General features: G+C 43.6%; 1 protein-coding gene across 2 annotated transcripts in view; it reads left to right on the top strand.

Moving 5' to 3' along the window:
• CCDC169 (coiled-coil domain containing 169) overlaps positions 1-5,115 on the top strand; it is a 28,883-nt gene extending 23,768 nt beyond the window's left edge. The window contains exon 8 of one of the 2 annotated variants that reach the window (XM_028726505.2): positions 3,285-5,115. In XM_028726505.2, the coding sequence (XP_028582338.2) occupies positions 3,285-3,387 (103 nt within the window). In that variant the 3' untranslated portion in view covers positions 3,388-5,115. Of the gene's footprint in view, positions 1-2,140; positions 2,433-3,284 lie in introns of those variants that run through there. The other variant, XM_077927147.1, reaches the window with a different exon arrangement.
• Positions 5,116-23,430: the final 18,315 nt, after the last annotated feature.

Raw genomic sequence — 23,430 nt, 5'->3', positions numbered from 1 at the left:
GAGACACAGCAGCTGAAGAGGGAACCAGTAGGGGGAGAGGAGGAACTCCAAGGGAAAGTGAGTCGGAGGGATGGCTCAGAGACGCTTCCAGCGAAAACAGTGGGGAGGTCTCAGGACCTCCTATAGGGACACCCACTCCTCGCCGGAAACTGTCACACCGAGAGTCCAGAAGACGTGTTTCCGTTAAGGAGCTTTTATGTTGGAAACGATTCCGAAAGCAACCACTTTCGGATTCTGCTAGCGACTGACGCAGCCATGCCGGAGGGGCTCCGTCACAGGCAGAGGTTTGAAAACCTGATCAAACTCTGAGGGACTTGCATTTTACGCACAAGCAGCTCATCATCCCATCACACATGTTGAAGGCAATTTTGTTTCGGTTAACTTTGCTGTGTTAAATGTTCTGTAGTTCTGTAGTTTACCTCCTTTGTAATGTTTTATTTTGAAATCTTTAAGATATTTTAGTTTTCTGGTAATTATGTTGCTTTGAATGTATACTTTATATTTGCCTTTCTTCAGTAATGTTTTATTCTGGATGGTTTTGTTTGATGTCTTAATATAATGTAAACAGACATTTCCTAGAAAAATATAAAGCAGTGTAGAAATGAAATTAATAATACTTAATACAGAATTGTGGCTTTTTTCTTGAAATAGGAAATCAGCAGTCCAAACCACATATTCCTTGTGAAATTTTTCTTGGTTCTAGAACAGGCATGTACAACTCCCAAGAGACTGCGATCTACTCCCATACTCCCACTAATAAAAACCTGGCAGTGATCTACCCATTGAATTGACCAAAGCTGTTGGGCTTTTTGGGGGGAGGAAGACCCAAAGATGTTGAGTGATTGACCGGTAGATTGCGATTGGCCAGTTGGACATGCCTGTTCTAGAGGAAGTGGCCATAGTCCCACTGTTCAACACAAGTCAAAAGCTCATTTAGTCAAAAGCTCATTTAGGCTAGCTGGACTCATTGCATGGTTCTTTAGATTCTGACCCACCTTACAACTCTATTAATCATTCACGTTTATCAATGGTTTTTTTTTGTTTTTTAGCTCTGCAATAATTAAATAACTGGGTAACAATCTCACATAAAGCATGTTTAATTTCTCTTTCTGTGTGAATTTAATGGCAGCTGCCATAATTCTATTAGTTTTCCAGTCCTTTGCTTTCATGGACAAATTCACATAATTAGATCCATGTAGAATCTTTCTTTTTTGAGACAACACATGGTGGTGGGGCACCAGGCATGTGTGGTGGTATAGTGCATGTGAACATATATACATATATTTTAATATCTGCACCCCAGGGACTGACCTAAAAACTTCCTCAGGATGTGGAAGACAGTTATTTGAAGTGTTTTAGGAAGTGATAGCGCTCTTCAGACAAACTTCTGTATCTGCTGTTAGAACAGTAAGGGGTATTTTAAGTGATAAGGAAAGTTCCATATAACATATAGACCTTGATGGTGCTTATGAGCACCATGCACAGGCCAATCAGAGTCAGCTTCCTGACTGTAGGAGGAAGATTTCCTGAATGATTCACTTTTAAAGAGGAGCTTATACAATCTGTCTCCCACACAGTTCATTCGGAATAAATGCCACCTCTTGCTTTTCTATTTGCGGTCGCTAACACAGATTAGAATCCCAATAATGAAAAGGGGATGGGGGGAGGGAGGAATCCATCTTTACATTGTTCTTTAACTACCCCGACACCAAACTTTTATCTCCAATCTACTAAAACCACATTTTTCTATTGTGCCAGTGTCAGCCAAAAGTGAGTCAGCTTTAGGAAAAGAGTTTAAAATTCCCATGTAAGCTGGCTTTTAGTTTAATCTGATATATCAACTAAAACGGGAATCAAACTGTACTAGTTCATCGGTTTAAAAAGCATACCATGTGATGGAAAATCCACAAGTGATTTTCACTCATTACACTGAAAACTATTAGTCGAAATGTCAAGGGCATAACTCTTGCGGCCATTTTTTATCATGAGAACCTAGGAGTTACCACTGCAGTCTGCCTGTATTTCCTGTGGCACCCACGAAATGTGTCAGTTAAATATCTGCTCAAAAATCTACAGTGCATGAGAGACTTTGCTCTTCCTGCTTCACTTTGTTTGCACTTACTCAGCCTCTTTCTTGCAGCAGCCATTTTGTGTTACGCCACACCCCCACAGCAACTAGTTTGTCACCAGCGCCCACTGACCCTGAAAAGTTGAGGACCCCTGAGATAACATGTATTCATTGCCTTTCTACCAACTTTAGAGAAAGACAGACAGCAAGAGTCTTTCTTTCTCTTGCTCCTTCTGTTTTCCTCCAAAGTATGGCATGGAGGTAAGAATGAAATCCCCACTACAGTCTGAATTAATTTTATTATTACACTTGTGTCTTTCCCCAAGGAGCTTAGAGTAGCATACATGACCCCTCATCTTACCTTATGGGTTTTTTGTGAAGAAAAGCTAGACTGAGAAGACTGCGACTTCTCTGTTGTATGACAGAGGGCATGGGGTGGGGTCAGTCTTTTGCTTTTGGAATGGCGACCCTTCCCAAGTTATCTGAAATGTATGGAGAACTCTGGGTCTCTTGTGCTGTGCTGAATGACAGAATTAAATGTAAGGTCAATCATTTCTCTTTCTCCCTACAAATCTGACCCAGATTCTGTCAGGTGGGTGCCTTTCTCTACAATGTAAACTGTGAACACCCAACTTCAGGGTAGTGCTTTTCAATGGAAAGTAATGCAGAATGCTGATGGGTCCATCTTTATGTTTATGTTGGCTGCATATTCCCTGGGAAGATAATAGAATATGTCTAGCCAGCTTCCTTAATTGTATATGTAAGGGCACAGAACTGAACACTGATTCTAGGGAGGATGGTTCCTGCAGAGAACTCTTAATTGGACACACAGAAAACAATTTCCGTCTCTTACAAAGAAATAATTGATACCAGTTATTCCCAGCTTGAATCATTTCTGGGTTTTGTTCAAATGTTCAACATCCTATTGATTATCATATAAATTGTATCATTCCGAAACCATGGACTGGGAATAATTATTGTTAAAGTGTTCTTATTAGTCTCCAAGAACATCCGATTTGGTATACGTATTTATTAACCCTATTTTTTAAGCTTGGCAGCCTACTTTTCAAAATCTAGGCAACCATATTTTTTTATAATAGCAGTGACAGCAGTGTCTAGTAGTAGTAGTAAGGATTGCCAAACAATTTCAGTTTCTGCAGCTACATGAGCAAGTTTAATTGTGCTTTCTGAATTCTTTTTGTCCTTTATGTTTCAGAGGAAAGTGCAATATTCCAAGAAATCAACGAATATTGGACCCAAAGAAAGGACCAATTAAAAAGACTGCAGGAGTCAAGCATCTTCCGAAACTGAAGCTCTGATTTCTTATTCCTGGGTCTTTTAGTCATTTGTTCTTCCTTTCCCCCAATAGGAATTGTAGTGAAGTGCAAAGTATTATTTTGATACAGATTATATTAAAAGTAACCCTCCTCTTCCTAATCATGTTTAGGAGCAAGCAAGCCTGATTGACTCTAGTAGATTTGCATATATGGAAATGTCTGCACCACCTGTTTGGTGCATGGCATATTAATCAATGTAATGAAAAACCTGGTGAAGTCTGCAGCTTGTTGTGGGATCTCTTCCTCATTGTCCTTCACTTCCAGGGGTGGTTCCAGATATGTGTAATTTAGCAGCAGTTAATTGTTGCTCTTCCACTGCAAGGTGAATAAGCAGTGTATCATGTCAGGTGGGTGAGCATGGTTTCCACAAAATTACCTCAGTGGCCAAATGGGGAGGCTTAGCAGGCCAGAAGGTCCCACCCCTGCTCTAGTACAAGTCTATGATTCTATAGCATGTGCAGTGAAGGAGCAAAGCACAGAACAGGTTGACTGCAGGCAGACGTTTAAAGGCCTCAGTTTACCTCCAGCCCTCACAGGAGCAAGCTGCTCCCAACAAATTCTCCTTGGTGCTGCAACAAGCAACCTTTCTTTCTCACATGGGTTCCTCCTTGGGATCAGAACAGGACAAAGCTTTAATCAGGAAAACAGAGGAGAAGGATGATTTGCTCACAACAACATGCACCTAAAATATAGCCTATGATTAAAATACTGATAACTTTCCCGCAATTTGGAACAAGCATTATAGAATGGCCTCTAGCATTGTTTTGCTGCCACTGCTCAGGTGTAACGGATGGCGGCAGTGAAGATAATCTTTCTTCTGAATAGCATCCTGCTGAGGTTTCCCAGCTGGTTCAGAGACTAATAAGAATGGTGACTCATCTGTTCTGTTCAGTGACAGTTTTGCTCTATTCTTTCCTCAGCCTCGTCAGACCCATTGGTCCATTTAGCTCGGCATTTTCTATTCTAGCAGTGGCTCTCGCCAGAATTTCAGGCAAGGCTGTTTTCCAGCCTTAACTCAAGATACCAGGAATTGAACCTGCAACTTTCTGCATGCAGAGCATGTGTTCTTTCCACTGAGTTACAGCTGATAGATGGTGTGAAGATAAATTCATGTGCTTTAGATCCTTGCCCATCGTGGCTGTGAAGCCCAATCAAGAGGAGCTTGTTATAATGCCTCATTGGAAAAAGATAAATCCTGCCTGTTTAAAAAGAAATGAACTTGCCCCCTTCTTAAAAAATGAAAAGAAAGGCATATTTGAACGAGGAGGAACTAGCCTGTTGTAGGCAGTAGCACAACTTTCCTTTTTTGAGAAAGTTGGTGGACTGGGTAGTAGAGCAACCCCAGAGTTTCTTAAAGGAAGCATGTTTCGCACTTTTAAATTTGCTTTTGGGGACATGTTTTAGAAAGAAATGCAGCCATGGTGAATAATCTGATTCTGGGGATGGACAGAGTACAGACTTCCCTTCTTATCTTGTTGGATAACTTAGTGATTTTTGAAACTGTGGAACACATCTTTTCCCTGAACTATTTAGAACATCAGGTAAGACTTACTTTCTTGTAGTTCTATTTCCTTTTCTCCATTCTCACTTGAAGAGTAGCCCCCGGGGAAGTGAGGCCTTCCTTGTTTGTACTGGGCTTTGATGTTCTGCAAAGCTCAGTGTTTTCGCTGATGATGCTTAATAAATGTATGAAACTGCTGAGAGAGATAACTTTGATGTCCACAGTATTGTCCAGAGTTTCAACCCTGCACAGCACTGTCCTAGGAGGTGCAAGCACCTTGAAGACCCAGAATGTACAGCAGCCTTTTTTCCAGCCCAATACACAGCTGATGAGCACTGCAACAGCTACTGTGGATGCAAGCAGGCCAGAGTGCAATGGGAGGAGTTTGTGGCAGTGGCCCCATTGCCAAGATGATGGCACCAGTACATGGCAAACCAGCCATCTCAAGAATACATTCCTCAACATCCTTAGCCAACATGGCCAAGGGATGATGGCGGTTTTAGTCCAGCAACACCTGGAGCCCCTACACTGGTGAAGGCTGTGTTAAACCATGGTCCCTATCTCCTTGAATAATCATGTTCAGTGATGTTATGGATGGAATTCCAAGTTCACCGCTTACTAAAGTTGCAGCAGTTCTGCTCTCAATAACACACTTGAAGTACTGCAGGAAAATAGTATGTTGTGCCCTATAGATGGATGTAGCAGGATACCCCCACAAAAAATGCACTCTTCCCGGGCACAGTGCTCAGGGCTGCACGACAAAGGCTGAGGGTGGTACGCCTGCGTGGCAGAGGTGGCGGGGGGGGGGCAACCTAGCTATTGGGGCAGTGCGGCAGAGGTGGATGGTGGTGGCGCAATGTGGCAGTTCATCAAGTTCCAGCACCTCTTTTTCTAGAAAAAAAAGCCCTGGCGGTACCTATTTATCTACTTGCATTGGTATGCTTTCGGACTGCTAGGTTGCTAGAAGCTGGAGCAGAGCTTGGGACAGAGCAACCCTGTTGTGCGGATTCGAACCACTGACAAGAGGCTCAGTGGTTTAGACCACAGCACCACCCGCACCCCTGCTACTTTGAACACAGGTATGGCTGTCCATTGTGCATGTCAGCAAGTCCTAGCAAGAGGCTCATGAATCACCTTTGCAAAGCAGATCTATGAAGGATTTGCTTTGGCTTGTGTCTTCTCAGGCATGTATTTTTCTTTACCAACACTAATATTATTTAATGTTAAACTTTAGCAGCCTCTGAAAGATTGAAGACCAGGCATTTAAACCTCCTCAACTCCAAGGTTAACCTTAAAAGGCACACAGAAGTGCAAATCTAATGGATGGGCTGTCCAAGCATTTTAAGAGCTTTGATGGAAGAGTATTTATTACTGTGTTGTAATTGTTTCTTGTTAGGGGCAATGTTAACAGGGTTGGCTCTTATTACGGATAGCATTAAAGTGAGGCTGCAATTAAACTCCTACAGGCAGAGCATGATGTCACTGCTTCTGTGCAGGAAAACAAGTGATAACGACATAAACTGTATGGGAAATGTTGGCCCCTGCCATTTTACACTTGGGTTCAAAGCAACTTGTACTTTTGTACATGGTCAAATGTCTTTGTAGTGCCGTAGTATCCAGTAGGAGGAATTCACAGCTGTTCTTCTGTCCTCCTGTTCATAAAGCCTTCTCTTGACTTTACACTAGCACCATAAACATCTTTAAACATTTTAAACATCTTGATGTGGGCCAGATTTAACTACCCCATTCGAGTAGCAGAAGCCAGCTCAAAGACTCCTGCTTAGCATAATGGGGCTCTCCCCCACCCCACATGTGTCTTCCCCACATCTGCCCCTGAAGGACAGGAGATACCACAAAACTGTGCAGGGGGGGAAAGGGGGGAGATGGTTCCATCAGAGAAGCAGAAATGCTGGCGCTGATGGAACAATCTCATTGGCACGTCATACTTATTATCGCAGTTTCATGGACCAGACTCCACTTCATCAGATGTTAACACCTGAGAAAAGACACATAAGATTGCACTGTAAATCAAGGTGCAGAGCAGACAACAGCACTAGATCTAAAAAGAAAAATGGATTTTTATCTTGAAGGCTTGGTGTCAGGCAGGTTATTTAGACTATTTACGAGTGACCCTTAAGCTTCCAGTTAAAAGAATAAAACAACACAATAAAATTCAACGGTCAAATAATGTAAAACACAGAATCCCCATTCCATAAACTTGCCAAACCATAAAACAATGTAGTAGTAGTACTGTAGTAGTAATACTACTACTAATAATAAAAAATAATATGTTACTTATACTCTGTCCATCTGCAGATGGGTAGCCGTGTTGGTCTGCCATAGTCAAAACAAAAAAAATTCCTTCAGATACCTGGTATCTGAAGAAGTGTGCATGCACACGAAAGCTCATACCAAGAACTAACTTAGTTGGTCTTTAAGGTGCTACTGGAAGGAATTTTTTTTGTTCTGTCCATCTGGCCGGCTTTCCCCAGTCACTCTGGGCAGCTTCCAACAGAATATTAAAAACACGACAAAACATCAGACATTAACAACTTACCTAAACAGGGTTGCCTTCAGATGTTTTTTATTTTTTATAGTTGTTTATTTCCATGACATCTGATGGGAGTGTGTTCCACAGGGTGGACACCACAGCCTAGAAGGCCCTCTGCCTGGTTCCCTTTAACCTCACTTCTCGCAGTGAGGGAACCACCAGAAGGCCCTCGTAGCTGGGCCTCAGTGTCCGGGCTGATGATGGGGGTGGAGACGCGCCTTCAGGTATACTGGGCCGAGGCTATTTAGGGCTTTAAAGTTCAGCACCAACACTTTGAATTGTGGTCAGAAACGTACTGAGAGCCAATGTAGGTCTTTCAGGACTGGTGTTATATGGTCTCGGCGACCACGCCCAGTCACCAGTCTAGCTGCCGCATTCTGTATTGTAGTTTCTGAGTGACCTTTGAAGTTAGCCCCACATAGAGCGCATTGCAGTAGTCCAAGCGAGAGATAACTAGAGCATGCACCACTCTGGCGAGGCAGTCTGCGGGCAGGTAGGGTCTTAGCCTGCGTACCAGATGGAGCTGGTAGACAGCTGCCCTGGACACAGAATTGACCTGCGGCTCCATGGACAGTGTAGAGATGGGGCCCCAAAAATCACCAGTTTTCATGAGTGGAGGTGTGGTGGGGACAGAAAACAGAACAGCCCAGAGGTGCTGCAGCCACAAAAGATGCTGCAGCCACAAACAGAGGGGGAGCTGTGTGTTTTGCGAGACAGGAGAGACAGAGTTTGCATGTGAGTTTGGGTGAGGATCCTGGGGGAAAGTGATAGAGATGAACTGAGGGTGGATGGAGAGAGAGAGAATGTGTCTGCTTGGGATGCTGTCTGCTGGGATAGCTCAGTTGGTAGAGCATGAGACTCTTAATCTCAAAGTCGTGGGTTCGAACCCACGTTGGGCCAAAGATTCCTGAATTGCAGGGGTTGGACTAGATGACCCTTGGGATCCTTTCCAACTCTACAATTCTATAATTCTCTGACTGGCAATGGCTCTCTGGGCTTTCAGGCAGAGAGTCTTTCCTAGTCCTACCTTGATAGGCTGGTGGTTGAACCTGGGACATTCTGTGGGCAAAACAGATGCTTTTCCAGTAAGCTGCAGCCTTTTCCCCCACAAGCTACATTCTATGCAATTCTTCCCCCTCCCCAATTTTTAAAATTGCTTTTTCGCAAGTAATAAGCATAATTTAAACTACCATAAGGACCAACAATATCAGATAGTCCTTCATTTCTTGGAAAAAACGATGCCATTCCTAATCATTCACACTTGGTATCTAGATGTGGCAGTTCCACATGACATTCTTGGGGGAAAAGTGCTGCAGAAAACATTTCCCAAATATAGCCATTAAAGCAAACTTTTAGATGCAGGAATTTCATAACTCAACCAAAACCATGTGTCTGCGTGCTCCAGAGCCCTTTCTTCATAATTGGCCTAATCCTGTACCCCAGAGTAAGATGGCACCATTTCAAACATGCATCCCCGCCAAAGATTTATCTGTAAAATGTCAAGTTGACAAACACATGTATCATACACAGAGATGCTGATTGAGGAGCTGCAATTGGCTGGGTTTGCCTGTTGGCCGTATGCTCAGTGGCAAACCCAGATTTCTCTCTGCATGATTTTGGCTTAAATTGGCACTTGAAAAGTAAAAGGCTATAGTCAGAAGCTGCCTTTTGAAGCAAGTGCATCTGGAAATGCTTTTAATATGTATTTATCTCATTTTCTGTTTTGTTATGATGCTCTTACGAGTTTTCAAAATACTGCAAGAAAGTATGAGGCATGTGGGTTCTTTTCCCGCAGCTGTCTGGTGCTAAACCTCTTGCAGCTGTGCAACTGTTCATTGCCTGGCAGAAATATATATATGTGGTGTCCCAGCTAAGTAGCCTGACTTTCCCTGCTGAGGAAGTACAAGGCAACAAAGGTTAAAAACAAAAGGAATTTGCCATGCATAAACTTCATGGGGGGTGCTAATTGTGGAAATCCTGAAGTCAAAATAGACAAGACACTTTTTATTTTTTTTCCACTTGTTAGAAAATCGTAAGATATATTTGGAAAAAGATGAAAACGGTCAAACAAGCTTGTTCCTGATGACGGCAGAAATTCTATGCACAATTATAAGGGAGTGTAGACAGAGAATCATAGAATTGTTTAGTTGGGACCATGTGGGTCATCTAGCCCAACCCCCTGCAATGCAGAAATCTTTTTACCAACGTGGGGTTCGAACCCACCAGCCTCTGCTTAAAAACCTCCAATGGGTGGGCCAGCCATGTTTATACTGTGAGTTATTTTTAAAACGGAGCCAATCGTCATATCAATGAGAAGCAGTGCTGCTGCAGATGCTGCAACCAAGGCTTTGTAGGAATTATTTTAGAAAACAGCTGCTGCTGCCACCGTTGTAGCAAATGAGGTTCCCAATCTGGCCACATTCCTGGAGAAGCTACTCGTCCGCTGCCTTTTCCTTCCTTCTAAGCCTTCGCCTGCCACTGTGCAAGTACAAGGAGCTCTGCAGCTAATTAAGTATTAAATCATTTTCTTTAACTATATTGGCATCTCTGATGAAAGGCATCTATTCATGCTTTGTTTTAATTAGCATTTGTTTGTATCTCCATGGGAAGGAAGAGCTGGCTAGAGTTGCCTTTCTTTCCCAAGGTCAAGATAAGGTGTCAAGTTTCCATGAAAATTAAAGTGGTAACACTAGGGCTGGGGGGTGGGGAGAAAGAGAGAGTTGCCTCCCTGGCTCATGCATTCAGACAGGAACAAAACTGGTGGAGTAGTTTGTCCCCTCTTACCACACATATTGGCCCAGTTTATACTGGAGGCCTTCCCCCTCCCAAGCCACACACAGTGAGTTGGGAAAAGAATTGCATAGACCAGGTGTTTGCACAATCAGGAACTCTGTATGAAGGTGACATACATTTGAAGGGCTGTTTCAAAGTCTGGTTTGAAAGATAAATAACCTTAAGAAGTGAAAGCCTTGAAGCAAATTCATGTCCTCTTTTTTGGTACTGTGTAACTGTACAGTGGTACCCCGCAAGACGAACGCCTCGCAAGACGAAAAACTCGCAAAACGAAAGGTTTTTTCGTTTTCGAGTTGCCTCGCAAGACGAATTTCCCTATGGGCTTGCTTCGCAAAACGAAGCTTGCCCCGGGGACAGCGGGTCTTCTCTTTTGAAGCAAGGGGCTGCGGGGAGATCGCTTCTCCCGGTGCTCCGAAGCGGGGTGGGGGGGCGGGAACACCTGCCCCAGCCGCCGGGCTTCGGAACGCTGCTCCGAAGTGGGGTGGGGGGGCGGGAACACCTGCCCCAGCCGCCGGGCTTCGTAGCGCTGCTGCGAAGCCGGGCGGGGGGCGGGAACACCTGCCCCAGCCACCCCGCTTCGGAACGCTGCTCCGAAGCGGGGTGGGGGGGCGGGAACACTTGCCCCAGCCGCCGGGCTTCGTAGCGCTGCTGCGAAGCCGGGCGGGGGGCGGGAACACCTGCCCCAGCCACCCCGCTTCGGAACGCTGCTCCGAAGTGGGGTGGGGGGGCGGGAACACCTGCCCCAGCCGCCGGGCTTCGTAGCGCTGCTGCGAAGCCGGGCGGGGGGCGGGAACACCTGCCCCAGCCACCCCGCTTCGGAACGCTGCTCCGAAGCGGGGTGGGGGGGCGGGAACACTTGCCCCAGCCGCCGGGCTTCGTAGCGCTGCTGCGAAGCCGGGCGGGGGGCGGGAACACCTGCCCCAGCCACCCCGCTTCGGAACGCTGCTCCGAAGCGGGGGGGGGGGCGGGAACACCTGCCCCAGCCGCCGGGCTTCGTAGCGCTGCTGCGAAGCCGGGTGGGGGCGGGAACACCTGCCCCAGCCGCCGGGCTTCGTAGCGCTGCTGCGAAGCCGGGCGGGGGGGGGGCGGAAACACCTTCTGAAGGCGGGCGGGGGGCGAAAGTCTTTGTCCCCCCCTGCCTGCCTACCCAGGGGCTTTTAAATCCCCCCGGACAGCGGAGAAGTCCTCCGCTGTCCCGGGGCGATTTTAAAATGCCGCCCGCCAGCATTTTAAGATCGCCCGGACAGCGGAGAAGTCCTCCGCTGTCCCAGGGTTTTTTAAAATGCTGGGGGTGGGAAGAAAAGCCCTTGCCCCCCCCCAGCCTTCAGAAGAGGTCCGGGGACAGTCTGTCCCCGGACCTGGTCTGAAGGCGGTTTCCCTAGGAACGCATTAATTGATTTTCAATGCATTCCTATGGGAAACCGTGCATCGCAAGACGAAAAAACCGCAAGACGAAGAGACTTGCGGAACGAATTAATTTCGTCTTGCGAGGCACCACTGTACCTACTTGTAAATTTAACCCGTGTGTAGGAATGGATGGATAAGTCTGTTTAGTGTGGCATATTGATTGTCCATTTGGATTTGTATGGAAGTGACAATTCTGCCTTCTATTGTATCCTAGGGTTATCGGATCATTTTTACTATTACATTTGACCTGTAATTTATTGTCCTGCCTTTATGTTTGTATTGGTGTACACTGCCTTAATACTTTATCAGTGAAGGGTGGTATATCAGACACACACACACACACACACACACACAGAGAGAGAGAGAGAGAGAGAGAGAGAGAGAGAGAGAGAGAGAGAGAGAGAGAAATTTGCTGAATGAAATCCAGGGTGCTTGGGCTTAGGATAGGGCCTTCTCTGTGGTGGTGCCCTGGAAGAGAAACATTCCTTTCCCTGAGGTGTGGCTGCTGCCAACACTGAAAATCTTCCTCCAGGCCTTTTGGAACTGAGAGCAATGCTAATATCTCAATTGACTTGGCCTGACAGAGCAGGAGGAATGAACTATCCAGTCAACTGTGGCTTGTTCTATTTTAAATCAGTTGCCTGGCCTATACTCCCTCAGCTATGTGGCACACTTAGATCTGTGGTCAAGCACTTTACTCCTTTCCTACCTCCAGCATCTGCCCAATGATAGGGTTGTCCTTGAGCTTAGTGATCCCCAGGCTAGTGAAGACACTCAGGCCAACATTTTACCTTTCTTGTATTTTATCAACTTAGCAGGGGCTTGACTCTGATAGGACTCCCAGCTGACCCTCTATGCCTGAGAAAGGTGGGATCCCACCAAAAGATGAGCTGTATTCAATGTAGCACTGAGCACATATTTTTGTTGCACCATGACACAATCACCCCCGTCTCTTTCCCTTGCATTCACCCTAAATCTGTTCTGGGTTTTCCCCAACCCTCCAGAGCAGATTTGGGGCTGATGGGGTGTATGTGCACCCTTTTTACCTGTGGAAAGGGCTGCCCATTCCATGTATGCCACAAGAAACATGGGCTCTGTAAGTGTCCGCTTTCAAATGAGCCCCGCTGAATGTAGTCTTTCAAGCAAACATGGACAGGACTGCACTGTAAAGCTATAGTTTAAGAAATGATGATCTGATGAATCCACAGAGCACCACTTCCTGAGCTTATTTTTAACTCTTATTTCCTTGTTGCAGGCAGGGGTGTGTTTGGGGGGGGGGGTTGTCCACAGAACAGATAATACGTAATTTTAAATAGCTTTATGCAATCACAGGGCCCTCTCCCGATCCCTGTCTCTTAATGTGGGTGCAGCAATCCGCCCACTTAAAGCAGCTTTTAGCTCCAGAGCCTTCTGCCACAGCTTTCTTGATGAGAATGTCAGCCAAGCCACCCATCTGGCCCCTCCCTCCATTCTGTTAGCGGCAGAACTGAAGGAGGAGGCGGGGTGCTGTGCGGAGAGATAGTTATTTACTGAGTGCTTTGGGGTTTTTTTAGAATATAAGACATTGTGCTCTTGCATCCATGTGGCTTTCTTTTGTGCTTGGGTTAAATCCGTGTGCGCTATTGTAGTGCTTTTTAAATTGTAGTTCACAGTCAAAGCCCCCTTTCCCCAAGAAGATTTTGACATTTAACGTTCGAGTAGAAATTCTTTATGCACTGAGAGAGCAAGAGCAAAAATAAATTGATCCACATGTATGGCGGGAAAGGAAGGGGAGCGAACAGTAGAAGGGATTTGCCTCTGTACTTACTTGGACGTCTTGGAAAGTCATGAGGCTAGAAGCAATCTTTTTGCTGTGTCTTAGAACTGAATGTAAAGGTTGGCTTAAAATTTGGCTTCAGGTTTAGTATTTCTTCTAAATTGGCAAAGTAGACTGATTTTTTTGGGGGGGGGCAAGCAGAATTTTTACATGCATGGCTATTATTATTATTTATTAAATTTGCCTACCGCCCTTCATCAGACGATCACAGGGCAGTTCACATCATAAAAATACAAAATGAGAACACAAAATACATAATAAAAAGAACAAACACAAACCTATAACTCCCTCCCCTCCCACAAGCACATTTGGAAGACCAGAATGTTCAATCACGCAAAGGGCTGGTTGAAGAGGAACGTTTTTGCCCAGTGCCTAAAGATATGTAATGAAAGATCCAGGCGAGTCTCCCTGGGAAGAGCATCACACAAACAGGGAGCCACCACAGAAAAGGCCCGTTCTTGTGTTGCGTTCTCAATGTCAGTGGGGCTTACATCTTAGTAAATTGTTAAGATTGCAGCTTTGGCCTCTTACAGCAGAATGCAGAAATGAGTCTTGTGGCACCAATTATAAGAGAGTATGTCAACCAGTTTCTCCTCTGCAAACAGGAAAGCTTTTGCCATGCAATGTTCTACTTTCTTTTTTAATGTGATCTTAATCTAGGGAGAAAGCCGGCATTGAGAAGGTTCTTGCTCTACAGTTTGCAAGGCAGCATCAAGTGATAACTGCTGGCAACAGAGTTCACCTCCTTTCATCCCAGGCTAACTTCAATTACTTTCTCCTACAAAAAAAACCCCATGTAGAACAGTTATGGATGAGGGTACCTTTAGCTCTGCCACCTATCTGAAGTTTTACCACTCTAAGACAGACTCTTTCTGCTTAGCAGTAATGGTAGATGACTGCCACTCCAAGATGCCAGCTTGTGAAGTAACTACACGTAATCTTCCTCTCCCGCTGTGTTTACATAGTGTACCACTGGGAGCTGCAATGAATCCCAAGGCAGGGATGTGATATAAAAAGGCATGGTGCCAGATCACATTATGAGGTAGAAACAAATATACACACTAAAGTTTTAATGGCATCCTGCTTCTACCATAGCATGTGAAGTACCTTATAGGAATATGCAATTCATGCTTTATGTGATGATGGCTTTGAGTGCAAATTAATATGCTTAAGATATATTTCACCATCCTACACCCCATCCCCAAGTTTGTTGGCACCCAAAGAGACAGATGTTTGCCTTTCTGCTGAACAAAAGCACAGTTAAATTTATCTTTTAACAGGAAAGCGTAGATGCAGCAGTCCTGCAGACAAGTTTAAAAAAGCACCCTCGTGTGCATCACAACTTCTAGGTGAATTGGTTTGTAGAGTAGATTGAGCTTCTTGCCCCGTGAAAGAGCATCCTTGGGTGAACAGACTTAATAATAATCTTGCTATTTGTATCAGATGTAACGAGCATAACTGGGGAAATATGGCAGTCCGTAACTTCTGACCGTTCACAATTTGTGTCTATTCCAGTGTGTCTTGGTCCTGTTCAGGGATTTCTTCCCAGCACACCCTTTTTTGTTGTTCAAATGTTTGGATTTGTGGGTACAACTGCACACATAAAACCCTGAGTCCATAATCCCAGTAGAAGGAAAGGCATATGAATTTCTAAGCATGCAAAGCTTTGAAATGGGGAGACAAGAAACAAATGGAAAGGTAAGGATTGTGAGAGGGGCGTCAGTACAGACATAACTTTTAAGTGCGTCTTGTATAAGCTGGAGCTGTTTTGCTTGCATGACTAAACAAGCAGTTATAAAGTCCCTGAGTGTATGAAGATCTTGACAGATGTGCTCTTCTGATGGTGTCTCTGAGCACTCTTTAATTATTCCTAAGGTACTTCTGAAGGGTGTGTGTGTCTTCCTTCTGACAGCCGTGGGCCTGTGCTCTGTTTCCTATCATGAGGATTATCTATCATTTATCTTAACACGTTGCAATAAAACTCTGGCACTTCAGAGTGATTGCTGTTTGGCATCCCTGGAGGGGCAGTGCCTCTTGACAAGGCTGTGTTAACAAATTAATCCTTTCGCAGATTGGGATGCTACTCCTGAAGAAAAGAAGCCCACGAGCAAAGGAGAAAGCAAAGCCACTAGCAAGCTCTGGGCAGCCCCTTCTTCTTGCCTACTTATGCAACTAGTCTTGCATTGCTGAGGTCAGCTTACCATTTGACACTAATGTAATGAGGAATTACAGCAGTGCTTTGTGAACAGAATCCAGTCCGAACTAAAGTAGGGGAGAGTGGCCATCTGCAAGGTTTTTGAGATGTAGGACAATGGTCCTTTTGAGTTTGAGTGATATATGCTCATGCTTTGCCAACAAAGGTCCGTATAGTTAAAGCCATGGTTTTCCCAGTGATGTATGGAAGTGAGAGCTGGACCATCAAGAAGGCTGATCACTGAAGAATTGATGCTTTTGAATTATGGTGCTGGAGGAGACTCTTGAGAGTCCCATGGACTGCAAGAAGATCAAACCTATCCATTCTGAAGGAAATCAGCTCTGAGTGCTCACTGGAAGGACAGATCGTGAAGCTGAGGCTCCAATACTTTGGCCACCTCATGAGAAGAGAAGACTCCCTGGAAAAGACCCTGATGTTGGGAAAGATGGAGGGCACAAGGAGAAGGGGACGACAGAGGACGAGATAGTTGGACAGTGTTCTCGAAGCTACCAGCATGAGTCTGACCAAACTGCGGGAAGCAGTGGAAGACAGGAGTGCCTGGCGTGCTCTGGTCCATGGGGTCACGAAGAGTTGGACATGACTAAACGACTAAACAACAACAACAACATGCTCATGCTGTCCCGTGATGAAATGTGCTCCACTGAGAAAGAATAATGGATCTTGAGGCAACCCAGCACAAGTGCTGCTTCCAACATAGGTGCTGTTCAACTGCATGTATTTACACTATGTATGGAAAATGGATTTATTCTTGTTTGTCTCCCACAACCCTTCAGAGCAGAGGGTTGGGAGACTATAGTGGTAGAAGGGGAAATCTCATTTGCATGAATGGAAGTCCATGGCCCAAGCAGGACACTACAGTGGGATATCACCCTGTATGATTTTAGGAAAGGTAAAAATTTAAGAGAATCCAATGAAATAGCAAGTGCCATAAATATGTCAATAAATTCAGAATGTTTGGATGGGAAAGTAGAATAACATTTTCAGTTTTGGATGGCCAACTTCTTGTTTTTCTGCAGTAAGCTTTCTATTGCCTTCCTCTTTCCAAGCTGGCAATACTTTCAGCAGTATTTACTTGTTGATGCACTACACACTGATGAAGTTCAATTACGTTTTCTCTGCATTGCTTATGTTCCCATTTAACATGTCTGATATAAAGGGGAAATGGGAATGAAAGGCTCAGCCATGGTTTTATGGGATAAATTGCCAGATTTTTTAGGAGGTGGGGAATGACCGCCTAACAGCCCAATCCTATGTATATTAGTATGAAGGAAATCCTCTTAGATTCTTCAGATTGCTGCTGAAAAATCTCAAGTGACAGCTGCAGCAAGCTGTCATTGCTTCAATTACTGTATAAAGTTACAGCAGGCTGCCCATAAGTCTTTTTAATTTGGAGCTTGCTGCTTTTAATACAGGCCGTGCCAAGTTTCATTTACTTTGATACGGTAGCCTGGCTTGTGCCTATCTTGATTTGATACAATCACATTGTTATACTAGAATGTGAGTAACTTCTTGCACCAAATTTGACTCCATCACGTATTTTTTATTATTCAGATTTCTGAAATATGCTGAAAGGCCTCTGGGCTAATGCACATAAGTACACAGAAGAATGACAAACTAACTGAAAAGAGCTAAGAGTTAACTACAAATATCTACTTTCAAGTATAAGGTAAAGGCAAAGGAACCCCTGACCATTAGGTCCAGTCATGGCCGACTCTGGGATTGCGGCGCTCATCTAGCTTTATTGGCCAAGGGAGCCGGCATACAGCTTCCGGGTCATGTGGCCAGCATGACTAAGCCGCTTCTGGCAAACCAGAACAGCACACGGAAACGCCGTTTACCTTCCCGCCAGAGCGGTACCTATTTATCTACTTGCACTTCATGCTTTCGAACTGCTAGGTTGGCAGGAGCAGGGACCGAGCAATGGGAGCTCACCCCGTCATGGGGAATCGAACCGCCGACCTTCTGATTGGCAAATCCTAGGTTTTGTGGTTTAACCCACAGCGCCACCCGCGTCCCACTTTCAAGTATATGATAAGCCTAAAACAGAAATGAGGAACTCCCATCAGCCCCAGCCAACATGGCCAATTGTCAGACATGATGGAAGTTGTTGACCAACAACAACTGGGGGGGGGGCTGCGCTTTCCTCATCTCTGGCCTAAGAGAAAAGGGATTAGCTAATTTTGTGAAGGTCAGAGAAGTTAGCTATGGTCGTCATGCCTGTAGTCTTCTGTAGAAAGCTGTAGTTAGCCTGGGTCTTGCATGGCTTTCCTGCCATCAGTGTGAATCCTTTGACATTATGAAGATTAACTTGTACATTTTATCCTTAATTCATGGCAGTTTTATTACACACTATGCTTCAGAAAATGCTGTTCCTGTAACTTTTAAAAACAGTCTCCTTTGGCCACACATTTCTGCTCTTATTCCTCTGGCACATCACAGCACTAGCAACATGTCAGCTCTCTGGCTTCCTTGCAATGACATTGCCATTGATGCATCCACTTCTGTGCCACACTGGAGGCACAATCCAGAATGGCACACAATTCATAAGGAATCCAAATCACTATTTAAGCTGTAGAATCATAGAATTGTAGAGTTGGAAGGGACCCCTAGGGTCATCTGGTCCAACCCCCTGCAGTACAGGAATCTTTTTGCCCAATTTAAATGTGGAATTTAATAATCAATTTATTAGATGTGCCATACTAAGAATCTGGAATTGATATAAATCTAGATTATGCAGAAAGACCCCTCAATGGATTTCACCACAAGAAGCTTTCATCAGAAAAGAAGTGACAGGCAAATTTAATCATCAAGGAGATGATAAAATTAAAACAGGGGAACCATGAATAACAACAGAGCACCACAACTTTCAGTGGTTTGTTTTTTTTAATTTACAACTAGTAGAGCGATTTAAGTTGGATAAGAAGACTAGGGGTATGAAACAAAGTAAGGTGGATTTTGAGATGCAATTGGGTAGTGATGATGAGCATGTATAAACTCTTCTTGCAATTTGAAATGGAAGAGGAACAAGTTAAAGAATGCATGCTTAAAGGGGCAAAATATATTGGTTATAATATACAGATAGAACAGTGGGAACCCATGTAGACCAAAGGCCCCACTGTGTTATGATTAAAAGGGGATTTTTACAAAACAATGTACCATTGGCATCTAATTCCTGAGAAGTTACACTCAGATTGTATCAAAAATATTCCAAACGTCTGTTGGAAGTGTCAGGAACATGAATGGATGTCCATGCTTTCTGGATGTGCAAAAAAGCTGGAAAATATTGGATGCAAATGCACATTGAAAGTTGATACTCAGCTGAAGCCAGAACTCTTCCTGCTGGGACTAATAGATTCAAAAGTAGAAAAAGATTATGGAAGATTATTTTGATATATGTTCACAGTAGCGAGATTGTTATATGCACAAAGATGGAAGGACTTACTATCACCTACTATGGAATAACGGTTATTGAAATTATTGGATTTGGCTGAGATGGTGAAGTTGATGTATTTAATTCGCCCGGCTGTGAGTCGTGAAGGCCACTCCCTGCAAGGCCTTTTTCCACCTGTCCTAGGGGGCGGGACCCAGACTCACCCAGCACCTACTAAAAAGGCACCTGGTGAGACCAGAGGGACATTGCTGTGCCTCACAACAAACCCTAACTATTGGATTCTTTTGCTCCATCTGTTTGTGCTTGCCAAACAGCTGTGTCATGCTTATGATAATATTTTATTCTCATAGTTGACCTCATTTGTAATGTTTTATTTTGAAATCTTTAAGATAATCTTTTAGTTTTCTGTTAGTTATGTTGCTTTGACTGTATACTCTATATCTGACTTTCTTCAGAAATGTTTGATTCTGTATTGTGTATTGATGTTTTAATATACTGTTAACCACTTTGATATTTTTCTTAAAATATAAAGCAGTATAGAAATGAAATAATTAATAATAATTAGAGAAAAATCATTGTTGACATTTATTAATGACTAGAAACCCCTTGCAGACTTTTTGGGCCAAAAAGAAAATGAACTCTTGATATCTGGGTTTCAAGACTGAAAAAAGGTTGGTATATATGGAAAGTAGAAGAGTTGGATGATACTCTGGAGCAAGTGTTTTGCATAAGTCTATAAATAGATAGGCGGAGTATCAGAATTCTTTTCTTTTACAAAAAAAAATCATACTCCTGATTTTGTTTTACTCCCTTTGCATCATGTAAGCTTTTGGTGGTTTTGATCAACAATTTCACTTTCCTCCCTACTCAGTGACCAAAGACACTGGCATTTGTGTGTTTGACCAGTACAGAAAGAATAAAATAGCAATTTATTGATCGTTTAGTTAGTGTAAAGTTATGAAGTTAGTGTTTTCTTTTTTAAAAAATACTGAAAGGGCCTCATTTATCCAAATATCCATGTCTGAAATGCATGTATATGATAAGGTTAAATTATTACTTACAATATTTTTGTCAGATTTCATCTCACTTAGATAATACATTAATTTGCAAGTTCAAATAGTTAAATTTCAGGCTACAGGGTCAGACCCAGAAGATAAGTGAAATCATTTGAAATGCTTTCATTACTCTAGGCAATTCTTACTTTGGGCTTCATCTCCTATCACACTATTAATTTGCCAGTAATTAATTTGCCAGCAGATTGTGTGTGTGTGTGTGTGTCCATCTTGCAGATGCAGCAAACACATTTGAAAGTTCGTTGTGTGTGTTCTGCTTTGGTGTACAGTGAACACCCAATACTTTATGTACACCAACTGATGTTTGCGGTGTATGTGCAGGAATGCTAGAAGTTGAGTCCCTGTTCAAAGCAAACCAGTTCTTCAGCATGATTACAGGAATTTGGAAAACCCTCAATTACAGCTCTTGATATCAGTTGCAACCCAGAGAACCCCTTTCTTCTGTTTATATTTTTTTCGTGCAATGCTCATTTACGCCATTGTTGCAAAATGCTTGCAAGTCCATAAATGTCAATGATAGATGAAGGCAGGAGCAGAGAAATATTGACTGTGTGTACACGTTACTGCTGGCAAAAAAGGCCAGACCACCCCTGTATGATAGATGTGGATTGTGGCTAACATTGTGTGTACACAACATCCCAAACCAGTGTTGGGAGTGCATTGGATGAGGAGTAAACGGGAGTGTGTACACAGCCTTTGTGTTTGCACATTTTTCCTGCTGACCAACAGACATGAGTACTACTCCAAACCCTTATAAATGGGGGGGGGGGGATAAAAAGAATTTCACACCAAAGAATTGTACAACAAATATTTTACAAGCACTGGGCCTTAAAAAAAAAAGTTTCAGGCATGTCTCTCCATACTCCATGGCAAACTGCTGCTTAAATTCAAAACTCATCCACTGTTTTGATAGATTGTAATCCGAATATAATTTATTTATGGTCCACTGACTGCAAACAATACATTGTAATTAAATTGCAATAGTTGAAATTTGAACTTCACACATAAGCAAATAAAATATATGCCCCGCCATGATATAATGAGTAAGCACAACATTCCACCCCACCCCCCTTTTAAAATATTGACTTAAGAAATGAGCTGCAGTTTGAACTGGGAGATCATTTCAATAGCACAGAAATGATCAATATTTCTCCACTGATCTTTTCTTCATTATGGAGATGAACCCATAGCTCAGTGGTGGAGCATCTGCTTTATGCATTGAAGGCTCCAGTTTTAATTCATTGCATCGCCAGTTTAAATGCTCTGGTAGTGAGTGATGCAAAGGTCCTCTTTCTTCAGGAGACCCTGGAGACTCGCTGTCAGTCAAAGCGGACAATGCTGGCTTGGACGGGCAACAGACCTGCTATAAAGTAGCTTCCAAGTTGCTATGACCTATTTAATTAGCACTAGCTGCTTTTCTTCAACTAATATTTAGTTGAAGGACACACTGTGCTGCTAATATTCACATGTTGCATTCAGTGAATATACAATCTGTGTACACAAATAGTTGAGCTGCATGCTCGTACAGTCATTTACACATAACACCCAATGAGTGTACACTCTGTTTGGAGTGGACAGTGATGGAAAACACAGCTGGGATGCCAGAAGAGGCTTCACTGCTTCCTGGGATGGAGAGGGACAAGGTGTGAGGCGGTCAACACTTGGTGGGTGCACCAGTAGAACATTGCTTAGGCTCCACTTCCTCTCCACTCCATCCTAGTGAATGCAACAGCCAGGAGCCAGGTGTGCAGTGGTGACTCTCCCCAATGGCCACTCCTGGCTGTATTCCTGTGTATACAATAGTTGAGGTGCACAGAACATTTCACATGAACATTTGTACTTGAGTAGAGGCAGTGTGGACACATATTCAGTGTAACGTGTGATGTAAACAAGCCTGATATTGCCTCTGATCACATGATTGTAGGTTGGAGAACACTGAAACAGGAAATACATGGAGACAAATCTATCTTTATCTTCCCCACCTCTTTAACCAGTACCACAAGTCTGGTTTGGAGGCCCCTATTATAACTCTTTAAAATGAAGTCTTTCTGTTTCATTGAGCTATTCAAGCAGAGAATGTATTTGCCTAAGGAAGTAATCCATAAAAGTCAGCTTCATAGCACTAATTCAAAGATTATTGGAAAGCAAAATATACCATAGAAATTCTTTAATACAATTTTTCTTGGGCAATAAAAAGTTTGATGCAAAGCAACTTAATTTAGACTGCTACTGGGACAAGTCAATCATTATAAGTGGTTTTGCTAAGTGTTTGTGTTTTTGCTAAACCAAATGGTCTGATGTGTTGTTCTGTTCTTAGTTTCTCATAATGGCTAGGGCAGAAAAATCCCCTTAACAAAGGAAATCTCTCTTCTACAATCCAGCAATTGCTGCAACATCCAGTGGGAGCACATAAAGGGCTTATGTTGGGTAATAGATTAGCCCTGGAAAATTTGAATTAAATTTGTTCTACTAGGCGTTGGTTCACAAAACCTTTACAGAAGTGCCAAGTGCTCAAGAACTCCAGCCAGAGCAGACTCTCTAACTCATCATGCCGCCCGTGGTTAAACGCTGTTCCAAAAACAGAACATGTTCCTCTGGCTACTTTTACTGTACATGAGTAATAGAAGGGACTATTTGCTGCCTCACTCCGCCTAATGGTACAGCTGGCCCTAGGACTCCTTGAAGGAAAAGGGGGATATAAATGCAAGCAATAAATCAAATGCATTATTAACAGTTTAGCTTTTAACCTTCATGATGACCTGTGAAGCCCAGTTGCAAAAATATTACCTCTCTTTTCTTGCCTTGCCCACTTTCTAAGCAGCTTGAAGTTTCTTAGTGGTTGTTACTGCGTCTCCTATTGTTCTCCAACCGTTGCAAATCTGCAAGGCGATTTCCCAGCTTCTGTCTTTCAACTCTCCACCCCGCTGCTGCAGACACTGTTCACAGCTCAGCAGTTTCAGGAATCCTGGCTGTCAAACTTGGCTCCTACTTCTCAACGCTGGGCCTTCTTTGCCTCTATGTTGCTGTTAGCTGCTGCTGCAGCTGGGCTCTGTCCATTGCTGCTGGTGCTGAGACGCTCCGTTCAGCTTTCTGGATGTAGTCAGACTTCAAAGAAAGCATCTGGTTAGAGACCTGCAAGCAGAAGTATGACTGGTTGCATCTGCCTTATTTATGACCTTCCTGCCTTCCCAACCTTTCCTCATCACTTTCTTAACCTCTTGTTTGGTTAACTCAGGGATGTAGAAGAGAGAGGGAGTGGGGGTATTTATTTGCTCACA

Source organism: Podarcis muralis, chromosome 4 (genome assembly GCF_964188315.1).
Source record: "Podarcis muralis chromosome 4, rPodMur119.hap1.1, whole genome shotgun sequence".
NCBI lineage: Eukaryota > Metazoa > Chordata > Lepidosauria > Squamata > Lacertidae > Podarcis > Podarcis muralis.
The sequence above is the reverse complement of the archived record's forward strand: the minus strand, read 5'-3'. Positions and strand labels throughout refer to the sequence as shown.